Source organism: Aythya fuligula, chromosome 2 (genome assembly GCF_009819795.1).
Source record: "Aythya fuligula isolate bAytFul2 chromosome 2, bAytFul2.pri, whole genome shotgun sequence".
NCBI lineage: Eukaryota > Metazoa > Chordata > Aves > Anseriformes > Anatidae > Aythya > Aythya fuligula.
In genome coordinates, this window is record NC_045560.1 from 35,957,802 (window position 1) to 35,984,437 (window position 26,636).

At 35.8% G+C, this 26,636-nt stretch overlaps 1 protein-coding gene across 3 annotated transcripts in view; it reads left to right on the forward strand.

The window, feature by feature from the left end:
• The window catches only part of TAX1BP1 (Tax1 binding protein 1), a 55,741-nt gene that overhangs the window by 1,043 nt on the left and 28,062 nt on the right, over positions 1–26,636 (forward strand). For all 3 annotated transcript variants that reach the window (XM_032181392.1, XM_032181394.1, XM_032181393.1), the window contains exons 2-5: positions 1,466–1,649; positions 15,394–15,496; positions 17,804–17,991; positions 19,049–19,207. In XM_032181392.1, the coding sequence (XP_032037283.1) occupies positions 1,473–1,649; positions 15,394–15,496; positions 17,804–17,991; positions 19,049–19,207 (627 nt within the window). In that variant the 5' untranslated portion in view covers positions 1,466–1,472. The remainder of the gene's footprint in view (positions 1–1,465; positions 1,650–15,393; positions 15,497–17,803; positions 17,992–19,048; positions 19,208–26,636) is intronic.

The window sequence follows — 26,636 nt, forward strand, 5'->3', positions numbered from 1 at the left end:
TGTTTTTAAAAACGTCTTTTGTTGTTTACCTTATTTTTTTGTGTAAGTTCTTGTGAAAATTAACAGATACGAAAGGACCGAAGACAAGAATTTAGGCATTTAATCTTTATAGCTGTGTCATTCAGGGCACAAAACTGCTGGCTTGTGCTTTGTGTCACTCTGTTTTGGGGAGTAATAAGCTGGTTCTGAGTGACGAATACCTGTTGGCTTCAGAGTGCGCTTTATTTCCGAAAACACGAGTTCTTTGCTACTTATTTCCTGACTGTTGAAAACAACTTTTAAAAGGCTGTGGGAAATATGCAGACAGCCTTTAATCTTTGAACTTTGTGAGACTTGCAGTGGCCCGTCCCTTTTTGGGATTGGTTTCCACATATATCTTAATAAAACTGGTGTATTATGTCACTTGCTTGGCAGTTACCTCATTCTGTCAGTGTGTTTGCTTGGTCAGTGTAAAATAACTTTTAATAGCAATGGCAAGAATAGGATGCCTCTTCTTTCTAGAAATATGCTAGATATCCAAGGCCCCAGTCCAACTAGTACAAAACATTTTGACAAACTTGTGGTTGTAGATTTAAATCAGGCACCTGAAGCTTATCAGTTGCCTATCTTTTTGACAGATATTGCTCAATCTGAGAGAGGAACGTTTTTGGTGTGCTTGTGAAGCCTCTGGCAATGCTGTAATTTTTAGCTCAATGTATCCTGAATGAGGTGGTGAATAGAAAGGGTGCTTAAAAGCTTTCACAATCCAACTGAATTAGCGTTAATCCGTCAAACTGCATGCAGACATAAATGTTCTCACTGTCAACGTAGTCCATTGTTTATGGTAAACATGCAGGACTGGGGACATGTGGGTTACAGTGGGAACAATAAAAGATGCCCACAGACTGCTAAAGAGACAAGATTAGAATCTTTTGAAGAAAAGGAAAAAAAAAGGCTTTTTAACTAAACTTTCTTGTTTGTTAAAATGTCTTTAAAGTGGAGCTTTGTTATTTTCACTGAGAGGGGAACAATAATTTCATTTATGAAAATGCTGTCAAAAGTACTGAGCATTACAGATTCTGAGAAGTGTTTGAAGTTAAGGGAAACCACGGAACTTTGTTTCTCCTTCCCTGAAGCATCCAGAACCATTAAGGACATTTCATCCCTACCCTGCTTCGTTTTCCCACCACTTTTATTTCCCACTTTCTGATATTCTATCTGTGATACAATACTAGGGACGTCTTGCTAAGCGATGCTGTCCCCATCTTGATGTCATCACTAAAGTGCCTGTGCTTTCATTCTGAGAAGTGATTGTTTTGGAGTGTAGCTGAGGCAATGTATTTTGTTGGGCTTGGTCTATAGCTGTCTGTTCTCAGAACAGAAGAACAAATTGTTTGTTTGTCTCGGTCTGGTATATTTCAAATAGATTTCTAGCTGATTTCATTCCACTATATTGAAGCAACAACTTATATGATTTTTGTTGCAGATCAATCATGTCATCCTTTCAAGAAGTTCCATCTTCAGCTAATGCTTTACAGACTTCCAATTTTGCACATGTGATTTTTCAAAATGTGGCGAAAAGCTATCTTCCAAACACACACCTTGAATGTCACTACACTCTGACCCAGTTTATCCATCCTCATCAGAAAGACTGGGTTGGTATTTTCAAGGTAAGTAAAGTTTGTTCTATTCATATTTCTCACATGTTCACTGTCTTCTCTTACCAATTAAAAAAGGAAGAATCCAACAATAGAAGTGCTCTCATAAACTCAAGTGGAACATCACTTAAGTGATGTATAAGTAGCTGCAATTAGAGTCAGAGGTTTTTTGACAGAGATGAGACTGGATACCAAAACTAGAGTAATGAGTATAGTACGTGTGTGCTGGAGTAAAGGGAAGCTCTCATAAAGTGGTGTGGTGTAGAATTAAATGGAGATGATACAGGAAGAAATGTGTGGTCATAGAATGACACTGTGAGCATGACTCTATGAAAAGTGTGAGACAGAGTAAATGTGAAGTGTGTGTGGAAAGAATAAAGCTAAGCTGAAGATGGTGTGACCCAGGCCCCTGACTCATCTGTGTTGCTAGAGCAGGATGAACCCTGTAGATCACAAAAGCTGTTCAAAACAAACCCTTGAGTAAAGGAGGAGAAGAGAGGCCATATCAGTTGCCTCACATCAGCGACTTATTTGGAGTTGCTTTTAAAGGTAGTCTCGAGGGATTAGAAATGAATTCTTACATCTGCTCCTATTTAAGATGTTGATTACATTTCTTTGTTGATTCAGCTCATAGTAGATGATGCTTGTATGCCTTATTTGAATAGTTAATAGCAGCTTTTTGGGGGGCTTTAAAGAGGAGATACTTTGGTGGGGAGGGGCTAAATGTAACAGACTCTTTTGTTATTGAAATCCCTTAGAACTGTCCACCGATAGCTGAAGAATATAAAATCTTGACTGTTGTCATTAAATTATGTGAAGGAGGCAGTAACTACATGCAGGCGGATTTCTCTAGTGAGAAGTGTTTAAAAATATGTACATGTGTTTTGATTTTCTGGTAAGTTTTGACAAATAGGAGTGTGACTCAGCATGCTTGGTGTTCAGTTGACAAAAACAAAAAACATTATCAAAACTTTAAAGGGAGTGCTCTTGAAGTTACACGAGTGTTATGAAATTATTTAAATGTATGTTGAGAAATGAATGTTGTGGCTCTGTGTGTGTTGGTCTAAGTGAGGCAGGCAAGTAGGACCCTAAAAATACTGATTAAAAAGTAAAGTAAAAAAGTGTGAAACAGTTTTTCAGTGACCGCATGAAATGCTGTGTACAGAGTACAGATAACCTTGATTTCATCATGTCTGTGATGGTAGATTTCATAACCTGTTGAGGTATGAGTTGTTTTTTTTTTGTTTTTTTTTTTTTCTTTCTGCTTTGGTAATGGCAGGTAATACGGCTTTGGCAGTTGTTTGAGGAAGGCTTTGAGATGACGTGAGGTAGCAGTGCTGCTGGAAGAAACGCTTTCCCTTTCTTTTTACTCAGAGTGGTTTATTTCTTGTGTTTCCTGTCCTTTGCTTGAAGCATGCTCTTGCGTGATGGACCAAATTAGGAAATTGATTGAGGTTAAGACCAACGTTTTGGATTATTTTTAATAGAATTCCCCAGCAGAATTTCCAGTTCACCCCGTTCTCATCAACACAAGGGAAGGAAGCATTGCGAAATAGGGAAAAGGAAGAAAGTTGTTTTCTGTTTGTGACTGTGTCATATTCACTGTTACGAATATACCATCTTACTATAGTTGCATTAAATGAAGCCAGCTGTATCCTTGCCTATGAATATATATCAGATTAGTACAGAAAACTAAGTGTGAACTAAGATTTTTCCTGTGCATGTTTTGTTGGTGGTGGTTCTAATGTGGACTTCCCATTTTAGGGGGCAGTGGATTTAACAGTATTGTCTCCTGTGTTTGCTCAAACGGTTACTTAAGAATTTTTTTACTGAACTGAACAAAATTCATAGGAACCTTTTTAAGTGATGGTTTTCATTTAGATTGCAAGTCCGTTTCTTCAGTGGCAATGATGTCTTAATTGTTCATTATTTGTATCTTTATACCATTCTGCTTGTTTTGCTAATCTAGCTGTTTTTGCAGCTGCACAGTGAAATGGATCAGGGAAGTGATCTGACAGAAAAATGCCATCCCTCCTTTCCCCGTTTTTTTCCACCTCGTTTCCCAGCTGCTTTTGGTTCCTCACCATGTGACGAAATGGGCAGCTCTGTTGGCATCACTGTGATGGGAACAAGTAGATCAGGAAGGACAGGGGCTAGGCCTGATTAATTGGCATAGTTGCTTAATGTGGAATGACAATCTAAGTTCATTTTTCAAATCTTTTCAAAATTCTTTGAAACCCTTAAAAAACTTGTAAGGGTTTGGTTTGTCGATTTGTTTCCTTTTTAAAGGGGAATTAAGCTAGTAGTTCCAGAAGCAAAAACTATTTCCTATACTGACTCCTAAATTCTAGCTTGCGAGTTTTTTAAATGTTTCAGTAGTGTGCACCACATGTCAAATAGCCCATTTTTATTGTATGTGTGATTACTGTAGGATTTAATTTTGCCATAGTGTTGTGCAGCGTATGTGAAAAAGAGATATTAAAAATTGAATGCTTGGTGGAAGCCAGAAATTACTTATAGGTGTGTGTGTGTGTGTGTTTTTTTTTTCCTCCTGTGTGGCTTACTGTGGTTATTTACTTGTTTATAGATTTTTTTTTCCCACTTTGTTATCTCAGTCTTTTCCACCCGGTATGTGTTACTTTCGGTTTTTATTTTTAACCCCCTCTCCAAATGTTACCAGTTCTCGGTGTCCACTGAATGTTCCATTTTCATCACTGAGTACAGTTTCTGTTTAGAACTGTGATATGAAAATGACTTCAATGAAAGGGTACCACAGCTGGTTACTTCATGTTGCAGTAGTTTATTTACAGATATCCTTTTAAGGTTATTTTACAAAGCTTAAAATAAGGGGCAAGAGCAAGATAATGCACTTCCTAGCTGTTTGCAATCAGAGGCATTAAAAAGTCTTGTTGGGAGGCAGAATAGGTCTGGAATGTCAGACCTGAGCTAGGGATTTGTACAATATTATTACAAAGAGCTGAATAAATCCCTAAACTTCTTCTGAAACTTAACAGATTCTATCAATTCTCTCTATGTGCTGTAGATAGAATGTCCTTTTTCTGTTGTTGCTGGTGTAATTTAAATTGCTAAATGCTGAAATTTCGTAATGCTGAACAAAAGGCATTCCTTGGTGGATATGAAACTGTTCCCAAGAAAATTGTCTTCTATTCTTAATGGAAGCGTGGTGTTTAATTTTTACACATAATTTTTAACCAGAATTAAAGTCTCTGCTACTAACCTGGTACTCAGCATAAATTAAAAGGATAGTGTCGTATATGTACCAATTACTGTGTAGCAGGATAGTTCAGTCATACCAGTTTCCTTATAAAATAGGTGTATATAAAGGCCATAAACATGGGACTGCAATTCTGGCAACATTTTTTTTGGAAAAAGTACTGTCGTGAAGATGATGTTACCCTTGTCTTTGTCATTTGAGTGTAAGTTTAGAGTATACAGCCTTTTTATTCTTTCTGTACATATCCTTCTTTTTCTTCCTTGTTCCCTACAGGATGCTTGAAAACAGTTTTAAATTGATTCTCCCAATCTGTTGTCGTTCATTGCTGCTATTTCTTTTCTGCTTTTGTGGTGTTTTGGAGGACCATCTGCTATCAAGCACCAAGTTCTCCATCAGTTTTATTGCTGCTTGTTACTAAAGGGGGGGACAAAAAAATGTTACAGCTGAGTACTGGTTTAGTGCTCAGCATGTACTTTCTTACCCTGAATCTCTCTTTGGGATATTTTGTGGGAGCTATGATTTGAGATCTGCTTTCCCTCTATTGGATGTTTCTGTGCAGAAGAACCAGAGTTACTAGTGTGGAGTTGGAGAGGAGAAGGCTTGTTCTTCCTGAAAGTGTTGATAAGAGATCTGTATTCCCAGAATGATCTAAGCCCAGTGCCCCCCATCATCCTCTTCTCTCCTTCTGTTTTGACTAATTGAAATCTGGAAAGGCTCCTAGGGCAATCTAAATCTAAACCTTTGAAATGAGGAAAACCAATTAATATGTATACTGCATCTGTTTGCAAAAATTGGCTGGTAGGTGGTCCTCATCTCCGGATGGGAAGTCTACAGTTTGTTACTTTATTTTGCAATAAAGTGAAATAATCATGTGGCCACATGATATTTTTTTCATTATTAATACATAATGCCCAGACTTGCAGAAGTGTTTGAAAAAAAGTGTTTGGCTTTTAGGAAGAATTGCTTATGCCTCTGTTTAGGGCATGTGTGGGCAAGTAGGACTCACAGATGTTCAGTATACAATAGATGCATGTTTACTGTGCATCTCAAAGGCACAATGAAGTCATGGTTGGGATGTGATAAGATATTGCTCCAAGAGAGTAGAGTTACAGATGTATGTGTTTATGGCGTGCATCGTAATAGCATCTAGGTTTCTGAAGATTTAATTTTGCTGAGGTCGGCACGCTGGAAAAGTCTGTAATATCAGCTGGGAATCTTACATGTTTAAAGATAATGGTTTCAGTTTTGCTTTCTCGTTAGTTACCTAGTCCCTCAAACCTCTCAGTTCCCACTGTTATCTTTTTCTTAAGTCATCCGCATTGCTGTTCTTCTAGGGTGTTGACTTTAATTTTAGACATAGTTTGGTATTGACTGTCTCAGCGTACCCCTAGAGAAGAAAAGGAAATTCGTTCCTAATGTATACATTTTTAATATCCACAAATTAAAAACAGTGATCTGGCTTTCTGGTATCTTAATGTATATATATACACATTATATATAAATTAAAAAAAGGATTGGGAAAATCTTGAAAGATTATTTGTACACAGTAAGCACAGACTTGCTCTGAAAGGCTACTCATTATTTAAGAGGCCACACCTCAGCTACTGTTTATATATTGGTACAATGCATGTGCTTACGTGCACCTTCATTTCTCGCTCTGCAGTTCCCTGATTTATAGTGGACCTCAAATTTAGCTGTCTGTGCTCAGAACCTCTGTAAAATCAGCAGTGGGTTGAATGGACAGCTAACAAATGGCTTGGTTGCTGTGTTGTAGCAAAGCAACATAGATAGGCTTTTGTGTAGTCCTCTGGGTTAGTTTGCTTTGAACTTTGACTACAAATACCAGCACAACTTGTGTGAGCAGTTTCAAAGTCCTGGTTTTGTCAGAGATTGATATTCCAGATAAGAATTACTTCCATATCTACAGATCAATTGTGAAGTGTAGGGCAACAGCTGGATGTGTTATTGACCACATGCATGCTGTAATACAATTTTTCTGGCATGGAATCATCACTGCACAACAGGATATGATGGATACAGAAATGAGTAGTGAACAGTATGTGCTGTTTTTAAAATAGTAGGGAATAGAATTACCGGAATTCGGAGTGTTTCGAGAATTACGATGGCCGCCAATTAGAGCGATTCTCTTCTGGTTTGCCTTCTTTGGAAGGATGCCTCAAATAGCTGAGATAATATTTTTCTTTAAAATAAAATTAAAAAAATAAAACTCCGCGATACCGTCATTCACTGTTTCCTAACTAGACAGAGAAAGATTAGCTGGGTTTACGTGGTGCTACCTTTGATAAGAAGTTCTGACATTCAATCCAAAGTGTCACTGATTTTCTAAAAATATTTATTGTGGTAGGTTTGTGTGTTAAGAGACAAAAATGGCATAACAAAGTGGCCAGTAGAAATAATAATAATAAGAAGAAAAAAAAAGTTGTGCTACTTTATAGTTTTCACGAAATGTGATGGTATAATAATACTTGATTAATCACCCTTTTTACTACCTTTCTATGCTTATCTTTTAAAGCAAACAGTAACTTTGTTGCTCTTTGATCTGTCATAACATTTCCTTGGGCAGTCATTTACATATGTATCAGGTTTTCTTTTTAGAGCATTCCTATTTTTTCTGTATTTATTTTGATTTATACCCAATAGGAGAGAAAGTCGATCCGATGGTCTAGGCACTTTGTCAATGCTATTTTGACATATTCCTCTGAACTATGAGGTAGAAATACAACCAACAAGAGATGATAATAGGGTAGGAACCTGATAGTACCTTGATACAGCAAGAAATGCCATATGTTCTCAATAGCCTGGGTTAAAAGATTACCTGTACGTGTTTATAACATTCAGCAGAGATGGACAACTTTGGGTTTGGGCATGCAATTTTCTTCTTTCAGAGGCAGTTCATGTATTCTTGCCGTACTGAAGAGTACTTTGCCAAATTACATTCTAAACTGCATGGTTTCCCTTCTGAATTACAAAAAGGACATAATAACATCAACAGAGATAAAATTATTATTATTATTTTAGAATTGCATCATACTAGGTATTTACAATAAAGGCCAACTGGTTATGCCTGCATTGGTTCGGCTAAACAAGTGTTTCCTGGGTTTGCTTCTTTGCTCTGCTGCTGTTACCTCTCTGCACAACGCATGTACCAAGCTGCTACCTTATGTGAATAAAAGCTGCTGCTCGTCCAGTTGCACGACAGCTTTCTGAGGTTAGTGGAGCAAGGGCCGAATTAGCTTTTCTTGCAGTCGTGTTGCCTTAAAGCTGTCATGTTCAAGACCAAGTTGCCTGACTTTGTGAAGGCATTATAAGGGAAAGCACAACATTAGTGTGGAGGGATGGAAGTATTCATTCCCCATATTCATCTAAAACTCAAGAAATTAAAAAGGAAGCTTGAAAGTATTTTTACACTGTAAACTGTGCAGTTGTAAGACAGTAAGTCTTACACTCTTTAAGTCTGTACACTCTTTAAGATAAATCAGATGTAAGTTAAAGGAAACAGAGCAAAACTAGAAGAGTTGGTTGTTACTTTTCCTCAGTAGTATATTATTGAGAAACAGACAATTCCTAACTCTATGACTTTTTTTTTTTTGTGTGTGATTTTAATCATTTAGTTTACTAGTTAGCTAATTTTCTTCTAGCTACTTGGTGGGAATGTACTGCGGGTGAAATGTAAAAATTGCACTGTGGGCTGTTCTAATGAGAGAAGGGTTTGTACGTGGGGGGCAGCACAGAAGAAGAAAGAACTGTGACACCTACGTAGCTACTGGTAAAGGAAGCGCTGCCTGGTGTGAGTATTGCAGACGGTTCAGTTGTCCCCACTCACCCAGCCAGTGTTAGACATATTAAACTTTGTTAAACTTCAGCATTTCCATTGTGACTACAGATTTGGTTTACATAACTAAAAAGTAGTTTATGATGTCTTAAAATGAAATAAGCCCTTTTGCTCAGAAGTAGGAAACAGGAATATAGCGAATGGATTACTCTGTAATGACCTATTAAAACTTTCAGTTTTATGGGAACAAAGTGAACTACATAAACTAAGTATTGTTTGAGTAACACATTGTACATAATAAACTAAACTCATTATGACACGATGTTTAGTCATATATTTTGTGTTTGGTTTAAAAACATGGGTAGGGACGGTGAACGTAGGGTTTGGATTCTGGACTATTAATCTGTTGGTTAACGTATGGAAGGCAAGAGCATTGGCACGTATACACAGCTTTTCCTTTTGAAAAAGGATTGCTGAGCAGAGCTTGTGAGAATTAAAAGTAGAGAAGTGGAGGGGCTAGAAGGGTGTGCTGAGTACCAGGTTAGTAGCAGAGACTTTAATTCTGGTTAAAAACTATGTGTAAAAATTAAATATATGTTTATGTATATATGTACGGTTTAGGGGAGTTGCATCATCTAAGTCTTGTTTGTTCTTTTTGCCAAGAAATAAGGACATCAATAATATTTCAAGTTTTTAACTCTGAGCAAAATACTTTCAGGGTTTTCAGTGAATTCCTTAAAAAGTGATTCCTTTATAGCATCAGCACAGCCAGGCAGTGCATTGGATGTTGGGCTTGAGGTCAGAGTTCACAACAGGTCTTGTGTTCAGTTTGATGGGCTGTTCTCTGTTTTCCTCCTCTGAACTTCAGAAACTAATATGCTAGATTTCTTGTGTACTTTATAATGTTTGTGTACTCGAATGTGGATGTTGTAATATCTGCTGTTGCCACACTTTTAAATTAGACTAGTAGTAGACTGTGCCTTTTGCACTCCTCCTTGCTCACAGGAAGGTCTACTGTATGTCCTGTCAAGATTTCTCATTTATGTAATATTTCTGATGGGAAGAAAGTGTATATTTGATAGCGTATGCTTCTTTCAGTTTTAACACTTTGGAACTTGGCTTTGTTAGTAGTTGACAGTGCTTTATTTTTTATTTATTATTATTTTTTTCCATAGTTACTATTATTAAGGGTATCCCAACCGACTTCTCGTACATCAACAAATTCTGTAACTGTTCTGATCGAAATACTGTTTTACGTGATGGTGCTCTCATATTGAAGGTCTTATTCCAATTTTTCAGATTTTTGTTTGTTTTGAGGGAGGACTGGTTTTTGTTGCCTTTTTTTTTGTTTAAATGCAAAATACTATTCCAGTTAATAGTATCAACTAAAAAAAATATATAAAATTATTTGTCTGACTTGTTTATGTGCCATTTTAGTCAGTATTCTAATGAAAGTTTTTGTTTTGTTTTTACTTTTGTGTATGTTAGAGTACATTCTTCATAGGAGAACAGGGCTGAAACTTTGTGTGAGGCCTAAACAGGAGTTAAGTGTGAATTTCCATCTCTTTCCCTCCAGTTCCTTTTTTTTTTTTTTTTCTTTGGACAGCTTTTATGTTCAAGATACTGATGTCAGTAAATATGTTTGCAGCTTGAATAGTTAGATCGTAACTTTTTAGAACTTGGTCAGTAACTGCAGGAAGCAAAAAATGAACCGATGTGATCTGCGATCAGAGTTCTCTGAGGCATTTAAATAGCATGTAAACAGCACCTGTATTTACTTCTAATGTGCACTCATCTTGTAGTTCCAGTAGAGTACTGGAGAGAGTTTGGACAGGCACTAAAGAAGGCCTGCTTCTTTCTGTTTTCCTGCTGATGGCTTCTCAAATATTGGAGGATTTCTTTGCATCTGCTTGTTACAGCAATTTCCAATTCTTTATGTAAAATCTGTTTGAAGCTTTTCTTCTGTTACTGTTCAGGGATTTTCCTGGGTACCCCTGCATAGATAAGTTTGTAGATATGAATAAAGAAAACAGATTTAGGGTTGGATTTTTTTTTTTTTTTGTTCTCTTATCAAAGTAGTTTATTTGCTGCTGCTGTAAGTGCAAATGCAGCAGGGTCAAAGGAGCCACGTCACCGCAAGAACAGGGGCATAAGTTGCAAAAGGTTTGCAGGGTGGCAGGATAGCCCTCACCTGCTACTTGAACATCATTCTATGGAGAATATATTTCTGAAAATGAAGCATTAGGTCTACTTTATTTGTTTTTAACTTAACAAATCTTAGCTTTTGAGTTTAAATTAAAAGAATTCAATTAAATGCTGTGTTGGCCCAGGAACTCTTTGTTTTAGTCTGTGCTCAGTTATTGCTTCTTACAGGTTCTACAAGTCTCACAGAAGGTGTCATTTAAAGAAGTATAGGTATTCAATAAGTAAATACATTTTTTAATAAACTCTTTCTTCAGGTTTTCTCTGATATATACAACTGATTGCCACAACTGTTGATGCATGTTGATTACTTCTCGAGTCCTGCACTATTAACAGGAAGATGCACAATTTTTTCTTTTGGCAAGAAAAGCTTCAGCTTGCCATTTTTCACTGCATCCCAAACAGTTTAATTGGTTCACTTGCCATAATGGTCTTTTTAATTAAAACCAACAAAACCAAGCAAAAGCACCTTCATGGACATTACCTTAGATAAAGATCTTTTTCCTGCCAGTGTAACCCAGAAAACATCTTTACAACAAATGGCTTCTTGTAGGGGCTTTGAAGGGTGTCACCCCTGTGCCCTAGTGGAGTCTGACCTTAGAAGTAGTCTATATGAGTTGTTTCTGGTATGTTTTGTCATGCTGATCAGTGGTCAGAGAAATGGTTTAGCATTTCTCATCCCTGTCATTAAAATGAAGGTAGTTTTTCCAAGCCAATATGCTTGAGGAGGATGCTGTTCTCCATTTTGCTCTTAGAAGTAGTTTCCTTTTTTTTTTTTTTTTTTTTTTTTTAATTAAAAAAAAATCCCTCCCTCCCCCCCATGCAAATTTGTTGTGGGCTGGTTGACAAGTGTTCCCATCTTTCTCTTCATCATTTTTACTCTTGGTTGATTTCCTCTGTAGTTTTTCCCCCTACTTTCAGTTGACAGTATTTCTGTTTTTATTTTCTGTCCCTCAAGCAATTCTAAAAATTCTTTATAAAGTTTTAGTCCTACTTTAGGCAACTATTAGCTTTCTTGCTGAGGTGAATGAAACACACGCACACATATATGTATATATTCTTTTATATATATATATATATGTATATATATAAAAGAATATATATATATATATATATACAGTATATATATATATATACAGTATATATATATATATACTGTTGAGCAAAAAAAAAGAATACATACATGTGTATATATATATATACACATGTATGTATTCTTTTTTTTTATATATATATATATACACATGTATGTATTCTTTTTTTTTTTTTGCTCAACAGTTACATCTAGGCCATTGTGAAGTCTTTCAGCGTGCTCGTACAGTCTGTGACTGTATAATCTGTTGCCATAGAGAAGGTTATGAACATGGAAGACTCTATTTGTAAATCACTGTGTACTTCGTGTTTAATTAAAACCTATTGATAGAAAAATGTTTTAAAGATCTAGATTGTTGACCTAAAATATCTATTACTTACTCTTATTGTTGTTTTCTTCTTGGAATGTCATTTACCTTGGTTTTACTCCTTGTTTTTGTCACCATAGAAATAATCCTATGAAAATGGATGACAATCATTGTTCAGTAAAAAAGACATTGAATGATGTTACTAATTCAGCTTTTTTGCTGCACTATACACAAACTTCTCATATTTTAATTCATGCAGGTGTGAGAATGATATTTGTTCCTATTTTCTTTGCAACAGTGTCACATTTTGATATGTATAACCCCTAGCAGGGAAGCCCATCCTCTGAAGTCATGTGTGAGAAGAGCCGCTTGCATGTGCCCTGTTAAGTAGCTTCGTTTCTAAGAATCAAGACAGTATGAGATGGGGAGCTTTGGTAGGGGAAGCAGATGATGGGTGACAGGAAATAGGGCAAATTGATTGTGAAAATACGTGCCTGGTAAACTTCCCAGGGTATTGCCCACTAGCTGGTGATGTGTCACGGTTCTGACTTTACCAATAACCCACAGATTGGAGTTACACATGAAAATACAGTACCAGCTCAGAAACAGGCCAGAAGATTTGGGTAATTTGCTTTCTACATAATTTGTCTCTTTTTATTAATATGAATAGAATTTCAAATGACCTAAAAAAAAAACCACAAACCTACGTGCATTACTTTTAGAGATAAAGTATTCCTAGAACTTTTGGTTTCAGGATAGAGGAAAAATTGAATTGGAAGCTGAATTGATCACCTAGGAAAGAGATTGAATATAAAACCAAAAATGGTTGCTAGCACATATATTTATATGGATTTTGCTCCCTCTCTCTACACTTTCTGAAGTTTTCATTTTCAGAAGGAATGCTCATTTTATTCAGGAAAATAGAATGTGTGTGTACATTGGTTCTTTTTTGTTTGCTTACTTTTTTCCTTTTTATTTTATTTCTTTGTTTAAAACAGAATTAGAAACTAGAGTAGGATGAAGAGATTGCTTCAGTTCTTTACCATATTTGTTCTGAACACAGTAAGTCAGTTTCCCTTCTGAAATTAAAAAGAATGAGAGAGGCTTTTCACTCCTTAACAACCTGCTTTCTGTGTTTAAAAAGCTCTCTGCTTTCTGCGTCGTATACAAGTAATGGTAATCTAAAGGGAAGCAATTTCACTTCCCTTTACAGAGGTGAAAGTACCTTCAGTGAAAAAGGGGTCTTAACATCTGAATTGGATATGAAAACATAACTAATGTGAAAATTTACAAAATTTTCTGTGGATTTTTATTACAGAAAAATTTCTTTTATTCCCTCTTCCACCTGCCCTGTACCTCCCAATGTCACTGACATCCCAAGGCACGAGAGGAACTTCCCTTCCTATTTCTAAAAGTGTGGGAATGACAACCTCAGGAGTTCTCATTTCATTCATGTTTTTAAAAGTTCCTCAGTAGGGGATATCACAGAATCATTATTGTCTAAGAATAGGCTTAAGATACAGTAGTTGGTTCCGTTTTGGTTGTTTTATTGAGTCAGCAGAACAGTCGTAAGCTGTTCTGTCTAATGAATATTGCCTTAAAAAAGTGACTATAGCTAGCAAAAGAAAGTTTTGAACTGCTTTTGCTGTTGTTCATCTTTGCTTTTTATTAATTGTAAAAAAGGCCAGGTTATAGAGCAATTACTTTTCCCCAAACAGTAGCTATTGCCATGCTTTTAATACAAAGTGGAGAAGTAGTTTTGTAAATGGCAGCTATGGAATAGTCTTCAGATTTTTTTTTTTCCAATGCTAATTATTAATTTTCATACTACTTGAAATCTGTAGCTGTAGAAATACTATTTAATTACTTTGGGCTCTACTGTTCTCATTACCCATATAAACATTTTTTTTCTCTCCTTTTTGTTTTTGTAAAGCTGACAGCCTCTTAGGAAACAGTTCTTAGTCCTTGCAAGATACACTATTGCAATGTATCCTTTATAAAGGAGGATTTGATATGAACTTAAAGTTTAGAAATCTTGTCCAATGAAATAATAGAAGTCATGATTACCAACTCCATCTTTTTTGTCATGTTCCCCTCCCCAATAGTGTTGATAAAATTGGTGTATAATTTGCCCTCTTTCCTTCTTAACTCTTCCAAGACACCATACACAGTTACTGACAAAACACGTTAATACTTTTTGACCAGGTTTTCGATATTTTCTTTTAGTTAGAACAAATACATCTGTTTCATCGCACTCCTTTATCATTACACTATTATTGTTCTATGCTGCTTTATAGTAACTGGTTGCTCAGGGTTTCAGGTTTAGATGCATGTATTTCAAGCTTGTTGGAATATATTTCTTTGGGGGATATCATTTCTTATTTCAAGGAACTGCAGGCTTTATGAAACATTAGAAAGTAGGTGTTTATTGAAGTTACTGGGGAAACTGCACTAACTTAGCTGAGTTAGCTTTTAATGCATTTTTTTTTTTTTTGTTCCCTGCAGTTACATCATGTAGTATATATGGAAGAGTTAGCATTCTGGTGAAATGCTGGTCTTTAGTTAGTATTGCAGAAGTTGTCAAGCAAACAAAAAGCTAGCTTAGACCTGTCAAATTTGGCATGTTCAGTAGGGAAGTGGTGTGTTCTCCTTCCTTCTCCTTGTTTTCTGATGAACCTGTTGGATTGTGGACACCAAACAGTCGGTATTGGCAGAAATTGCCCTAAGAAAATCTCAGTATAAACTTCTGAATTAATCTTTTTCTATTGTCAATGTATAATAGTATATCTTTATAGAAAAAAAATGTAAATGTACCAAATAATAGTCTAAAAGTATAGTGAAAACTGTCTGGTGTTTTAATTTATATAGACCCTTTTATTGCCTTAGACCCATTTATTGCCTTAGGTAACAAGCTTAATAAAATTCATGCTAAATCTTTGACATGCTTGTTAAAAATATTCTTGATTTGTAAACATTGTTAAATATCTTTTTATTGCATGTTGAAGCAGAAATATTCATATTACAGTATGTTGTAAAGGCCAGGCTGTGATATCTTAACTATATGAAGCAATTTTTTCTGCCTAATTTTTTCTTTTCTTTTTGTTGTTGTGGTTTATTTTATTTTAGGTTGGTTGGAGTACTGCAAGAGATTATTACACGTTTCTTTGGTCACCTATGCCAGAAAACTATGTGGAAGGATCAACTGTTAACTGTGTGCTGACTTTTCAAGGTGAATTGAAATAATGCAGTATCTACCTGTATTTTCTAGCTTCCATAGTTTTTAAATACTTATCTATGTGTTAAGATATTGAGGGATGCAAAACAGCTTTAGATCTTTAGAAACGCAAATTGTAGGAAGGAAAGTTTACCACGTCAGTCTTTTGTGTGCTCTTTTTGTTACCTGTGTAAAGTTCATTTTTATTTCAGATGTCAACGAAATTGTGTGAGTAATTGTGTGACTCAGCATATTTTTACATAATAAAATGGACAGTGTTCAGGACTGATGGAAAGAGGAAGCTCTGCTGGAAATTATTCAGACACCAAAAGTGATGCTGTTTAATCATTGGAAGTCTTTTTTTAAATCTTGGCATCTCATAAAGCACTGTGTCTTTACATTGTCTGTTTTCAGTCTCTGAACTTTAGACCATTTCAGTGTAAAGTCATTCTTGTCAAAGAAAGAAAAAGATAAATAATGTAAGTGACAGTTTGGTGAAGGTTCAGTTCTGTTCAGAGCTGCAGAAGACCTTTTGATAGTGAGGAATTGCTGAAAATCACTAAATTTTAAGAGAAGAATAAAGAACAAAACAGAAAATGGTACACCACTATACAAGTACACCACTACACAAGTCTATATTATAACTGCATTTTCAGTGCTGTGTGGAAATCAGATGCTCTACCTTCCCTTGCGAGTCTCAAACATGTAGCACAACTAGGAAATGAACAAGGAAGACATTTTTAAAACCAGCTACCCATGGAACAAGTCAATTTTCCATTGTTCATGTTGAAAGAAGCAGGGGCTGTCAGTGTAAACTACCAGTGAGAGGTTCATAACAGAGATAGAGATGGTACACAGTCAGGTGCAGAACTTCTTGCAACAGGATGTTATGGATGTTAGAAGATCTACACATGTTCAAACCTGCAAGTAAGAAGATAGTAAGATATTATTCCCTAAGCTATAGTTAATAAAGTACAAGGCTGATGGAAATACGAAGCCCGTTATATAAATGCCTGTATAGCAGATGTAATGAGTTCTACCGTTTTCAGGAAGAGCAGCTAAGATTACTTGAAGAAGTCCTCCAGTAGTCTGGAATGAAAACTTAAAAAACAGCAACAACAAAACAAACAAAAAATTCCCCCCAAACCAACATAGTGATTGAAATAGGGATTTTAATGTTATAGTTCAGTCAGAACTGAGGGAGTATCTGAGAAGGCGCATGAATTAAGTTTCTAGCCTACGTTCATTTACTTAGCTGCTGTTAGAATTTTATCAAACACTTTGTTGGTTTTTTTTTGTTTTGTTTTGGTTTTTTTTGGGTGGTGCTGAAAAGTAACTTCAGAAATATATATTATGCTCACTTCTCTTGCTTTTTTTTTGTATCTTTCTCATCTGCGATAAAGGAGGTAAGCGGATTTTAAGCAAGCTGATGGAAAGAGGACAAAGTGTGAGGGACGGTGTTAGAAAAAAGTACTCATGCCAAAATTGTTGTGGAATTCAGTATCTGTTTCTGGAAGTACTGGACTTTTAGTTGGTGAATGCAATTTAATGATGAGGAAGTTGTAAAGGGGGCAGATTAAATTGTGGTGAGATATGGATAGAAATGGGTGACATCACCTGCTAGGTGAGGATTTGTTATGCTGGTGTCTTAAGTGAGCTAAAGTGTCTGACAATTAAGTATTCTACATAAAAACCAAGTGGTTTTCTTACCATTAAGTTGGGTTTCTTGCATTTACTAATAAAGATAAAAATCTCATTAGTTCTGAAAATGGTTGCTTAACATGTTATTGTTTTTTTTCTTTTTTTTTTTTTTTCTCTCTTGTCTTTTGGCTGTAGAGGTATTCCCAGTCCCCAAATCACTTACTCTTTGTTCTCTTATTGTACAACAGTTATGTAATAATGTAGTCCTGTTCCATGTTTAGATCTTCAGGGCATCTTGATGTGTATGAGTCTTTGTATTCAATAAGAATATAATCATCAGCCATTACCTAACGTATGTAAGGTGATAGTTATATATAGTTCTATAGTGTTGTTACTTTTTACTGTCCTAGGCCTGGTACAGTAAGAAGTAAAGAAAAAAAAGAAATAAAAAACAAAAACAGAAGAACTAGGAGAACTAGGAGAAATTAGGGGGTGGGATCAAAATTAGTGAAAAGGGTAACTTTTCCTTTGTATTGCTGTGATCATGTCTGTGTCTTCTGGAAATGATGAGGGTGAAAATCATAAGTCAAATATGATCTGATAATGTATTTCCACATGGAGAATTGCATAATAGATTTGTTAGTGCCAAATGTTTCTTCAAATACGAATTTATTTTGATAGGATATTACCTACCAAATGATGATGGAGAATTCTACCAGTTCTGTTACGTGACTCATAAAGGAGAAATACGTGGAGCGAGCACACCTTTCCAGTTTCGTACCTCTTCTCCTGTTGAAGAATTGCTCACTATGGAGGATGAAGGAAACTCTGATATGTTAGTGGTGACCACAAAAGCTGGACTTCTCGAGGTTTGATTCAAAAATTCTTAAAATGTTATCAGTCTTTCCACTTAGTTTTTGTATGTACATATCTTTCCACTTAGTTTTTATATGTACATACCTACACGCATACATGAGTACATAGAATATAATATTCAAGAACAAGCCAGGAAAAAAAACTATGCTATGTGTATATATAATGCATATTTCTGGCTTGATTTTCAATTGTTGAATGGAGTTAAGAACATTTGCAGATCAAATGAATAAATATTTAAACTACCTACAGGTATGGCATAACACTTGGTATAAACTGGGAAATCATAAGACAGTAGCTAGTTGTCCATCTCTGCCATCTGTACTCTCCAACTTAAGTGGGTTGGGGGCACAGGGGGAAGATTCCTTACAGTGAATAACCTTTGTGTGCAAGAGTACTCACTGTAAGGAAAAAAGGAACTGATATGCTTTTAGTTGTGCACAAGAAGCACATGTATTTGATTTACAGCTTTTGAAATTTAGGATGAGAGACACAGTACAGAGGTACAGCTGGGATGTTTTTTCATTTAAAGTCTTAGGGTATGTACCCATAGTACTAAATAGTACTAAATACTAAAAAGAAAAAGGATTTTTCAAACTTCTGTGATTATCTTGATTTCTGTGCCAGTCCTTACGTTTGGCAATGTTTGTATTTAAAAAAAAAATTTCTTCAACATTGTTCTAGTGTGTGTGTGTGCGCATGCATACGCTCAGCGGCCATTTCGTCACCAAGCTGTCATCATGTTAATTGGCTTTTCCATAGTTGCTGTCACTTGGGAACAGTAAAAACACTTCACTTACGGAGGAAGAACAAGCAGAAATTAACATTGTACAAAATGTGCTGTCTAATGATAATGTAGTACTGTAATGGTAATGTAGTTAGAGTAGTGAAACTTCAGAAATTTGTGAAGAAGGACAAAACTGTAACATCACCTGGCCAGAAGGCACATGTTTTGTGATTCTGCCCAAACACTGGAGTAATTTGTCATCCATGTATTGGACTGAAATCAAGGAGAGAAAAGATGCCAAGAAAGAATGTTTTTGTGTTTTACAGTTTAAAATTGAAAAGATAATAAAAGAAAAAGAAGAGCTATTAAAAGTAACTTCTGTTCTGGAGAAGGAAACAACACAACTCAGAGATCAAGTTGAAAGACTGGAAAAAGAACTTAACCATGAAAAGCAGAGATGTGACCAACTGCAAACAGAGCAAAAGGTTAGTTGTTTTACTGATTAAAGCTGACTCATAATGTCTGTAATCCTTCTTTTTCGAGAACCAGTTAAACTGGGTGAAAATCAGCTATCAAAACCTCTCAGCAGTTAGATAGACATTTACACTAGAATAGGTCAGTTCCTATTAACCTCCTGCCACTATTCCTTTTATGTCGTAAAATGGTTAAAATATTTAAGGCTTTTGGTACCAGGCTTGGTAAGATAATCGATGACAACTGTTACCAGATGTTTGACATTTAATTGTGAAATTCATAGTGGAAAAGTAGTTGACAGTTAAAGGTTTGCTTATGTTAGTTTAAAATGGAGGATGGCTTTTCAAATAATGCCTGTTAAGGAATAATTTCACAGAACACAGGATATTGAAAATGGTAATAAAGCAAAAAAAAAAAAAAAAAAAAAAAAAAAAAAAGGTTGGTATTTAAAAAAAAAATCAAGACTGAACAGAGTGCTACTGTCAGAACATACTAAGAGTGGAAAGTTAACTGTGGCTTCTCTTAAAGATTTCAGAAAGGCCTAAAGATTTTGAAAGGGAAAAGAACAAACCTAAAAATTAAGTTACATTTTTAATTGGTAGTGGAAATATAAATCTAGCCTGCACCAAAGCAGGCTAGAACTTTACTTTGGAACGCTACAAACAGTGAGGAAATACAGTATTATAAAAAAGGCACACAAAAGTTCGACTTAGTATATATTTCAGCTGATGCTTAAAAAAAACCAATAACAACAACAACCTTTTAGGAGAAGATTAAAAACATGTGGGAGGGAGGTGGTGACATGGACAAATTTGAAGTAATGGAGCCTATATAATTTAGCTGTGGACAGCAGTTAATAGGCTATTTCTAAGTACTGGTTATGTGTATGTCAACAGTTCTGCACGATACACCTTTGGTAGAAAGGAATTTGTTGAAGGAATTTGAAACTGTTGAAATTTCATAGTCTACTTTTCAACAGTCATAATTAAATGAGCTATAACATTAGGTAAGGAAAAAGTCAATGATAAGATCTATTTTAGGGGAAAAAAGTGTAAAATCTTTCATATAAAAGAATTATTTTAATTTCAAGCACATGGGAGCACCAGTTTAACAAGACTAGAATTAAATACTTAAAAGTACACATTTAATGTATCTACAGAATTAGAAGCTTGATGAATAAATTTGAATAAGCTATATAGAAATCTTTTATTATTTGAGGTTCTTATTTAAAAATAGCTTGAAAGATTGTCAGTTGTGATCCACATGAGCTCTAGAATGTGTTTTTTGAACAATTTGTCAAATGGGACTTTGATAACTGTCTAGCAAAGGTAGTGAAACAATAGTTGATCAAACGCTTCACCTATCTGGAATACTATAGCAGTTTCCTAACCCAGGCACATACTTTGTCTCTCAAGTCTTTGGCATTTTCTTATTTTACTACTTTTATGTTTTCTGTTTTTCACTTTTAAAAGAGTTTCTGAGTTGAAACTTGCATTTGTTTCTATGTATATTACAATATGTATATAATAAATGCTTACATATATTAGCGGAAAATAAATCCAGTGTTATTTCTGAAAATTCAGCTTGCATATTCTAAATCAGATGCATTAATTTAACTTGTTCATCATCAGAAAGTTTAATAAAGAGCACTTTATATGCAGCTTTCTCTCTAGCTGTTCCAAGTCTAAAGATGACTTTCCTTCTTTCTTGCTCTTCTTACATCCCTATCCCAGTACTTGAAATACAGAAGCAGGCCAACAGGCTATATGATTTATCTTTGCTGGGAGCATTGTACAGTGGGTTAATAGATTGATTTAAAGATTCCTGAGCAGCAGTTATGCAGCACTCATTTCAATTACAATAGCTAGGTTTTATTTTCCTTCTGGTTTGTTTAAAATAAATGAAGTCAGCTAATCTAGTCAGCTTCATGTGATGTGAATAATTGTTATTGGCAATAAACCTAAACAGTCCATTAATCCAAATCTTGTTTGTAAGACCACAAGGGATAACCTTGAAATGTTACGTAATCAAAATATAGTTATATTTTATATAACAGCAGAGGTTTCACCTGTGCTTAGGATGAAGTAGGTGATTTTGTTTTTGAATTGTTTTTGTTGTTGTTTGGTTTCACTTCTAAGTTACAGAATGACTGCTTTAACAAAGTGATTCTGTGGGTTCTTTTTCTTCTTTTACTCCTAGTCCTCTGGTGCAAGTCACATGCAGCTGGATATTTAGTTATGGTCTAAACCTTTGACACAAAAATCTTAATTTCATCAACTCCACTTTTTAATCTATTTATTTTTAAAAAAATGTTTAGTTTATTCATTAAATAAATTAATTAACAACAGACAACTTTCAATATACTTAGAGCACATTAAGTTAAGAAAAACGATTACTTACAAGTAGATAAGTCTGTATAGATGTACACAATTGATTTGGAGTGCAGAGCTCTTTATTCTTCTGGTGTGTTGGTAACTGTTACACATTTATTGCCATTAAATTCAGATACAAATAATCACGAACCCCTTTATATAACATACTTGTCAATCTGTTTTCCTCTTTTCTAAAAACAAACAAACAAAAAAAACTCAATTTCCTCAGAGCAAATAGTGTGGATATCTGACCTAGTATCCTTGTCTTTTAATGATATGTATTATTAAGCCACCCTGTATTTTTTTTTTACCATAGAATCACAGAATGGTTGATGTTGGAAGGGATTGTTAAAGATTATCTAGTTCCAGTCCACCTGATGCAGACAGGGACATCTTCCACTAGACTTGCTCAAAAGCCCCATTCAGCCTGGTCTTGAGCATTTTCAGAGATGGGGCATCCACAACTTGTCTGGGTAGCCTGTTCCAGTGTCTCACCACCTTCGTAGTAAAGAATTTCTTCTTTAATCTAAATCTACCTTACTTTAGTTTAGAATTGAGATCATTCATGCTACTGTAGTTTGTTAAAACAGTTTTCTTAATATCTCCTGTGTATTTATATTTTTTCATATGTGTTTAAGATATTTTTCTCTTTTTAGTACTGACTTTTTTCAGTCTTCACAAATAGCTCAGGAGTATTTGGGACTATTGAGAAATATCCATAGAAACATTGCTTTCCTGATACAGGCAGGGTAGTTGTTGATGGACTATGTCACAGCTCTATCCAAATTAAAGTTTCCCTCCCACTCTTAAACATTTGCTCTCTTCTCTTCCTAGTTACTGTCATGGAGTTCTGGGCATTGGGGTATTGTCTTCTGTGTCTGATTTTCGACTGGTTGGGATGCTTTTAAAGTGGTTCTTTAGAGGCTCTTTGGGACAAATATTAGGAAGAAACACACTAAAGTTAGATTCAATCTTTTAGGAACAAAGTCTGTGCCAAAATAAATCTGTATAAATATATCTATATCTGTATAAATAAATAAGATAAATAAATCTGTTCAGGTATAATGCAGTCAGTATTCCACACAGTTTGAATATTGGGCAGTATGCATGCTTCTAAGTGATGCAAAGATTGGCTTTCTTGAATTTCAAGAACAGGTGAGTCCCTGTGTATCACTCCTGACAGGTTACAGTAAAGGTCACAACAAACTACAGATTTTGGTTTGCTAAGTGTTCTTGCTGTTCAGGAGATACAGGCTTTTGTTGCCTTCTTACAAGATTTCTATCTCATTTCATACCAAAAATGGGCAGAATAAATGAATTCAAGGCATAAAGTGATTGTTTATTTGAGTTGTTGAAACATTGCTTCTCATTCAAGTCCTGCATATTACAGTACTCCAATTCCCTTCTTATTTCTAAAGGCTTTTATTTTAGGGTTAGCATCTTATTTTACCACATTGGAGTAAAAAAAAAAAAGTGTATTTTTTCTGGTATTCAACACAGTGGTTCTGCAGACCTAGTTTTCTCAGTTTGTCATCACCACCATCACAGAAGAAGAATATCTGCAAGACGCACAGCTTTGTGCTTGCCAGTGTTTGTGCTCACAGGGACCATATGCTCCAGCCCTGCTGTTGTGCTTCATATGGAATCCCTAGCTTTGTGCTGCAAGTGGATAGATATTCAGTTCTTTCAGCAGTTCTGTCTACTGAAATTATCTGTTGCCCTTTATATAGAAAAGGAGATGGCTTGAGGCATGTTTGTATTCTCCAGTATATGGAGTGAAGTTTGGAAAACTTCACCAGGTCTCCACTTGAAACACGCATATTCTTATTTTCCTTTAGTGGATCACAAGTGCAAAAAGCAGGATGGATTTTACACAATATTTTGGTAGACTAGATTAGTACACACTGCTACTGTGGTTTAACCCTGATAGGCAGCTGAGCACCACCCAACCACTTTTTCGCCTTCCCCTCCAGGGGGAGGGGGGAAGAGAATCAGACGGGTAAAAGTTAGCAGACTCATGGGATGAGATATAGTCCATCTAATAAGTAAAAAAAAGAAAACAAAAACAAGAAGAAACAAGTGATGGGCAACACAGTTGTTCACCACCAGTTGACTGATGCCCAGACAGTTTCTGAGCAACTGCAGTCCTACATTTTTTTTTTTTTAATTTATTTTTATTTTAAATTGCCAAGCATGCTGTCATATGGCGTGGTCAGTTTGGTCAGTGTGGGTCAGCTGTCCTGGCTGTGTTTCCTCCCAGCTTCTTGTGGATCCCCAGCCTGCTCACTTGCAGGGCAGTGTGAGTAGCAAAAGGCCTTGTTGCTGTGTAAGCACTGCTCAGCAATAACTACACGATCAGTGTGTTGTCAACACTGTTTTCATCACAAATCCAAACCACAGCATCATACAAACCACTAGGAAGAAAAGTATTTCTGTCCCAGTCAAAACCAGTACAGCTTCATGTCTTGTAATTGCCACTGTGGGCCCCTTAGCCAACCTTTCCCCCCAGCCACTAAATATGTGAAGCTATTGTAGAATTTCAGTCTCCAAATTCAGTCTTAACTGTGTTAGGTTGGTCTCTTCCTCCTCTCTCATCTAAAGGCCTTTTAGCAGATGCAGTATGTAGCTGTTAGAACAAGATCAGATTTGGGGGAAGGAAGCAATTCTTTCCAGTTGACCCCCACCTTCTCCTGCCCCCCAACATGCACATTCTTTTTAGTCTCGAAAAGGGCTGCATGTCCTGGTACAGAAATACACTCTATCCTTCTGCAGCCTGTTTTCATGCCAGTTAAACCACTCCTATGCTTAATTTCATGCCATCTGGGGAATAAAATGAAGTAATATTTTTACAAGGATGATGTTCCCTGATAACTTTTTTTTTTTTTTTTAATTTTGAATCATATTGCATATATAGCTTGCAACTCTAGTAATACAACACTGTTAAAATAATGATGCGCTTACTCACTATGATAATTTTACTTACAAAGACACAAGATGCATGGTCACCAGAACTCTTCCAGGTTTCTTTTAACATTTAATTTTTTCCTTTGGTTTCCTACTGAGATCACTTTTTACTGGTACACACCCTGGTGTGAGAGCTGCACTGCTAAGCTGCTTTTACCTGAAAATACTTTCCTTTCAAGAAAGTTGAAGAACATTGAATCAAAAAATCAGTTGCATTTTTATATATAAAAAAGGCAATACAAATAAAATAGCAACACAAATATTTCTCCTATATATCTTACATGCTATTTATATAAAAAATATATATATACCTGTGTAAATAAAAACAATGCATTTTTTTGTGTTCTCTGGCAGCACTGCCCTTGTCTACTCCCTCAAGGTTTAATATTACTTTCTTGAAGGGGGGGGAATATACAGTAGCTATAGTATCGCTCATGCATTTGCTTGTCTGACACTGAGCAACCATTCAGATTTGTACACACGGGTTTTAAACGTTTTTGTAGAGAGCACAGCTTGCACATCAGATCCTTTTGCAGTCATTTGTCTCCCTCTAGTGGGCAAAGAGCACTTCTGGACTGATTTCTATCAGGTTAGAGTGGTGACAAGTCATATTTCTGTGGCAGTGGTGTTCTCTAAGGTTTAACTTCAGACAGAAGCAGCAGATTTATTAATTATCCTGCACATTATTTGACCCTGGGTATATTTGAAAAGTGTTTCCATTATGACACTGACATAAAGTGAGGCATGAGTGAACTTACTGACTCAATAACTTGTTCTCTCATCAGCTTTTGAAAGTTTACTTCACCATTTAACTTCTCAAAACTGGGCTAATTCATCTATTTGATAGGCAGTTTTAATGGGATATCCATCCAAATCCCAATTCTACTAAGGTATTTTTCCTGCATAGTAGCTTTATACACGAAAGAGTTAGGGAGTTTCTCTGGTCAGACAGTGACAGAAGGATGCCGTGCAGTGCAGTGTGTCTGCAGTACAAGTGCCCGGTTCGTAAAAGTAAACAAATTGAGTATTTTTTTCTGTAGCTCTTTAAATCAAGTTATGTTGGTTTTGTTTGTACAAAAAGCCAAGAGTCAGGGAAATGCATCGTTTGTAAAACAAAACAAAGCCCCATCATGTAAAATAATGACTTAAAGATACAAAGAAAACGTTCAGAAATGCTTGGGTTGGAACCAGCAGTTATAGGACCGACGGGTGCTGTAAACATTCGGTAAAGAGCAAACCCAGTTTTAAGGTGTCAGTGATTGTTCGGTATATGAATATGTCCTAAACTGATCAATTTATATTTATTTCACTGAGTGATTGGAGATGCTCTTACATGTTTTAGTTAGGTATTCTGCCTGTACTTTAATTCAAATTATATGTTTGTGAGAGTGATTTTTTGCAGTTTAAAGTGAAATTATAAGAAACGTTAAGCATCTAACATTCTGAAATGTAAGTGCATGCTGCAGAATCAGTGTGTGTGTAACCACTTTGGCTGCCTCCTGCAAAAACTTGTATGTCTGTAGTCAGTTCATGAAAGTAATGGTATGACTGATGTTGCTTAGATGAACTTTTACCGAGTTAGGCCTTAGTTTTGGAGAGAGAGAGAGTTTTTATTCTGTTCAGTAACGTTAATTTTATATCACTGCTGCTGTGATGTATTAAATTTTGTATTAGAGGTGTTTAGTGCGGTATTTCTGTGGCCAACCATAGCGACAAAGATAAAAACTTAAAATCAGGCAGTATGTTTGGGATTGGTTTCCTGTTTTACTTTGCTGCATTATTAAATTTTACTTGGGAGAGGAAACACAATTTGAGGTTTCCTTTCAGAACATTTGGGCCCTGTGTCATGAGAATACTCAGACAGCTTTGCGGTGGCTGCAGTGGTACTGTGTTGTGTTCATCACTTGTCCTCAGAGGTCCTTTAAACGGGGCATGATGTCAGCCAAGTGTTTTACACAATTCTGTTGGAGCTCCTACGATGTCAGGGGGGTAAACAAAAGGCTCCAGCAGATAATTAATCTCGATCTCCTAAATTCTCTATGGGATATGAAGGGTAATGGTTCCCCTGACAGTAAGTTACGTCCAAATGAATCAATCCGGCTAA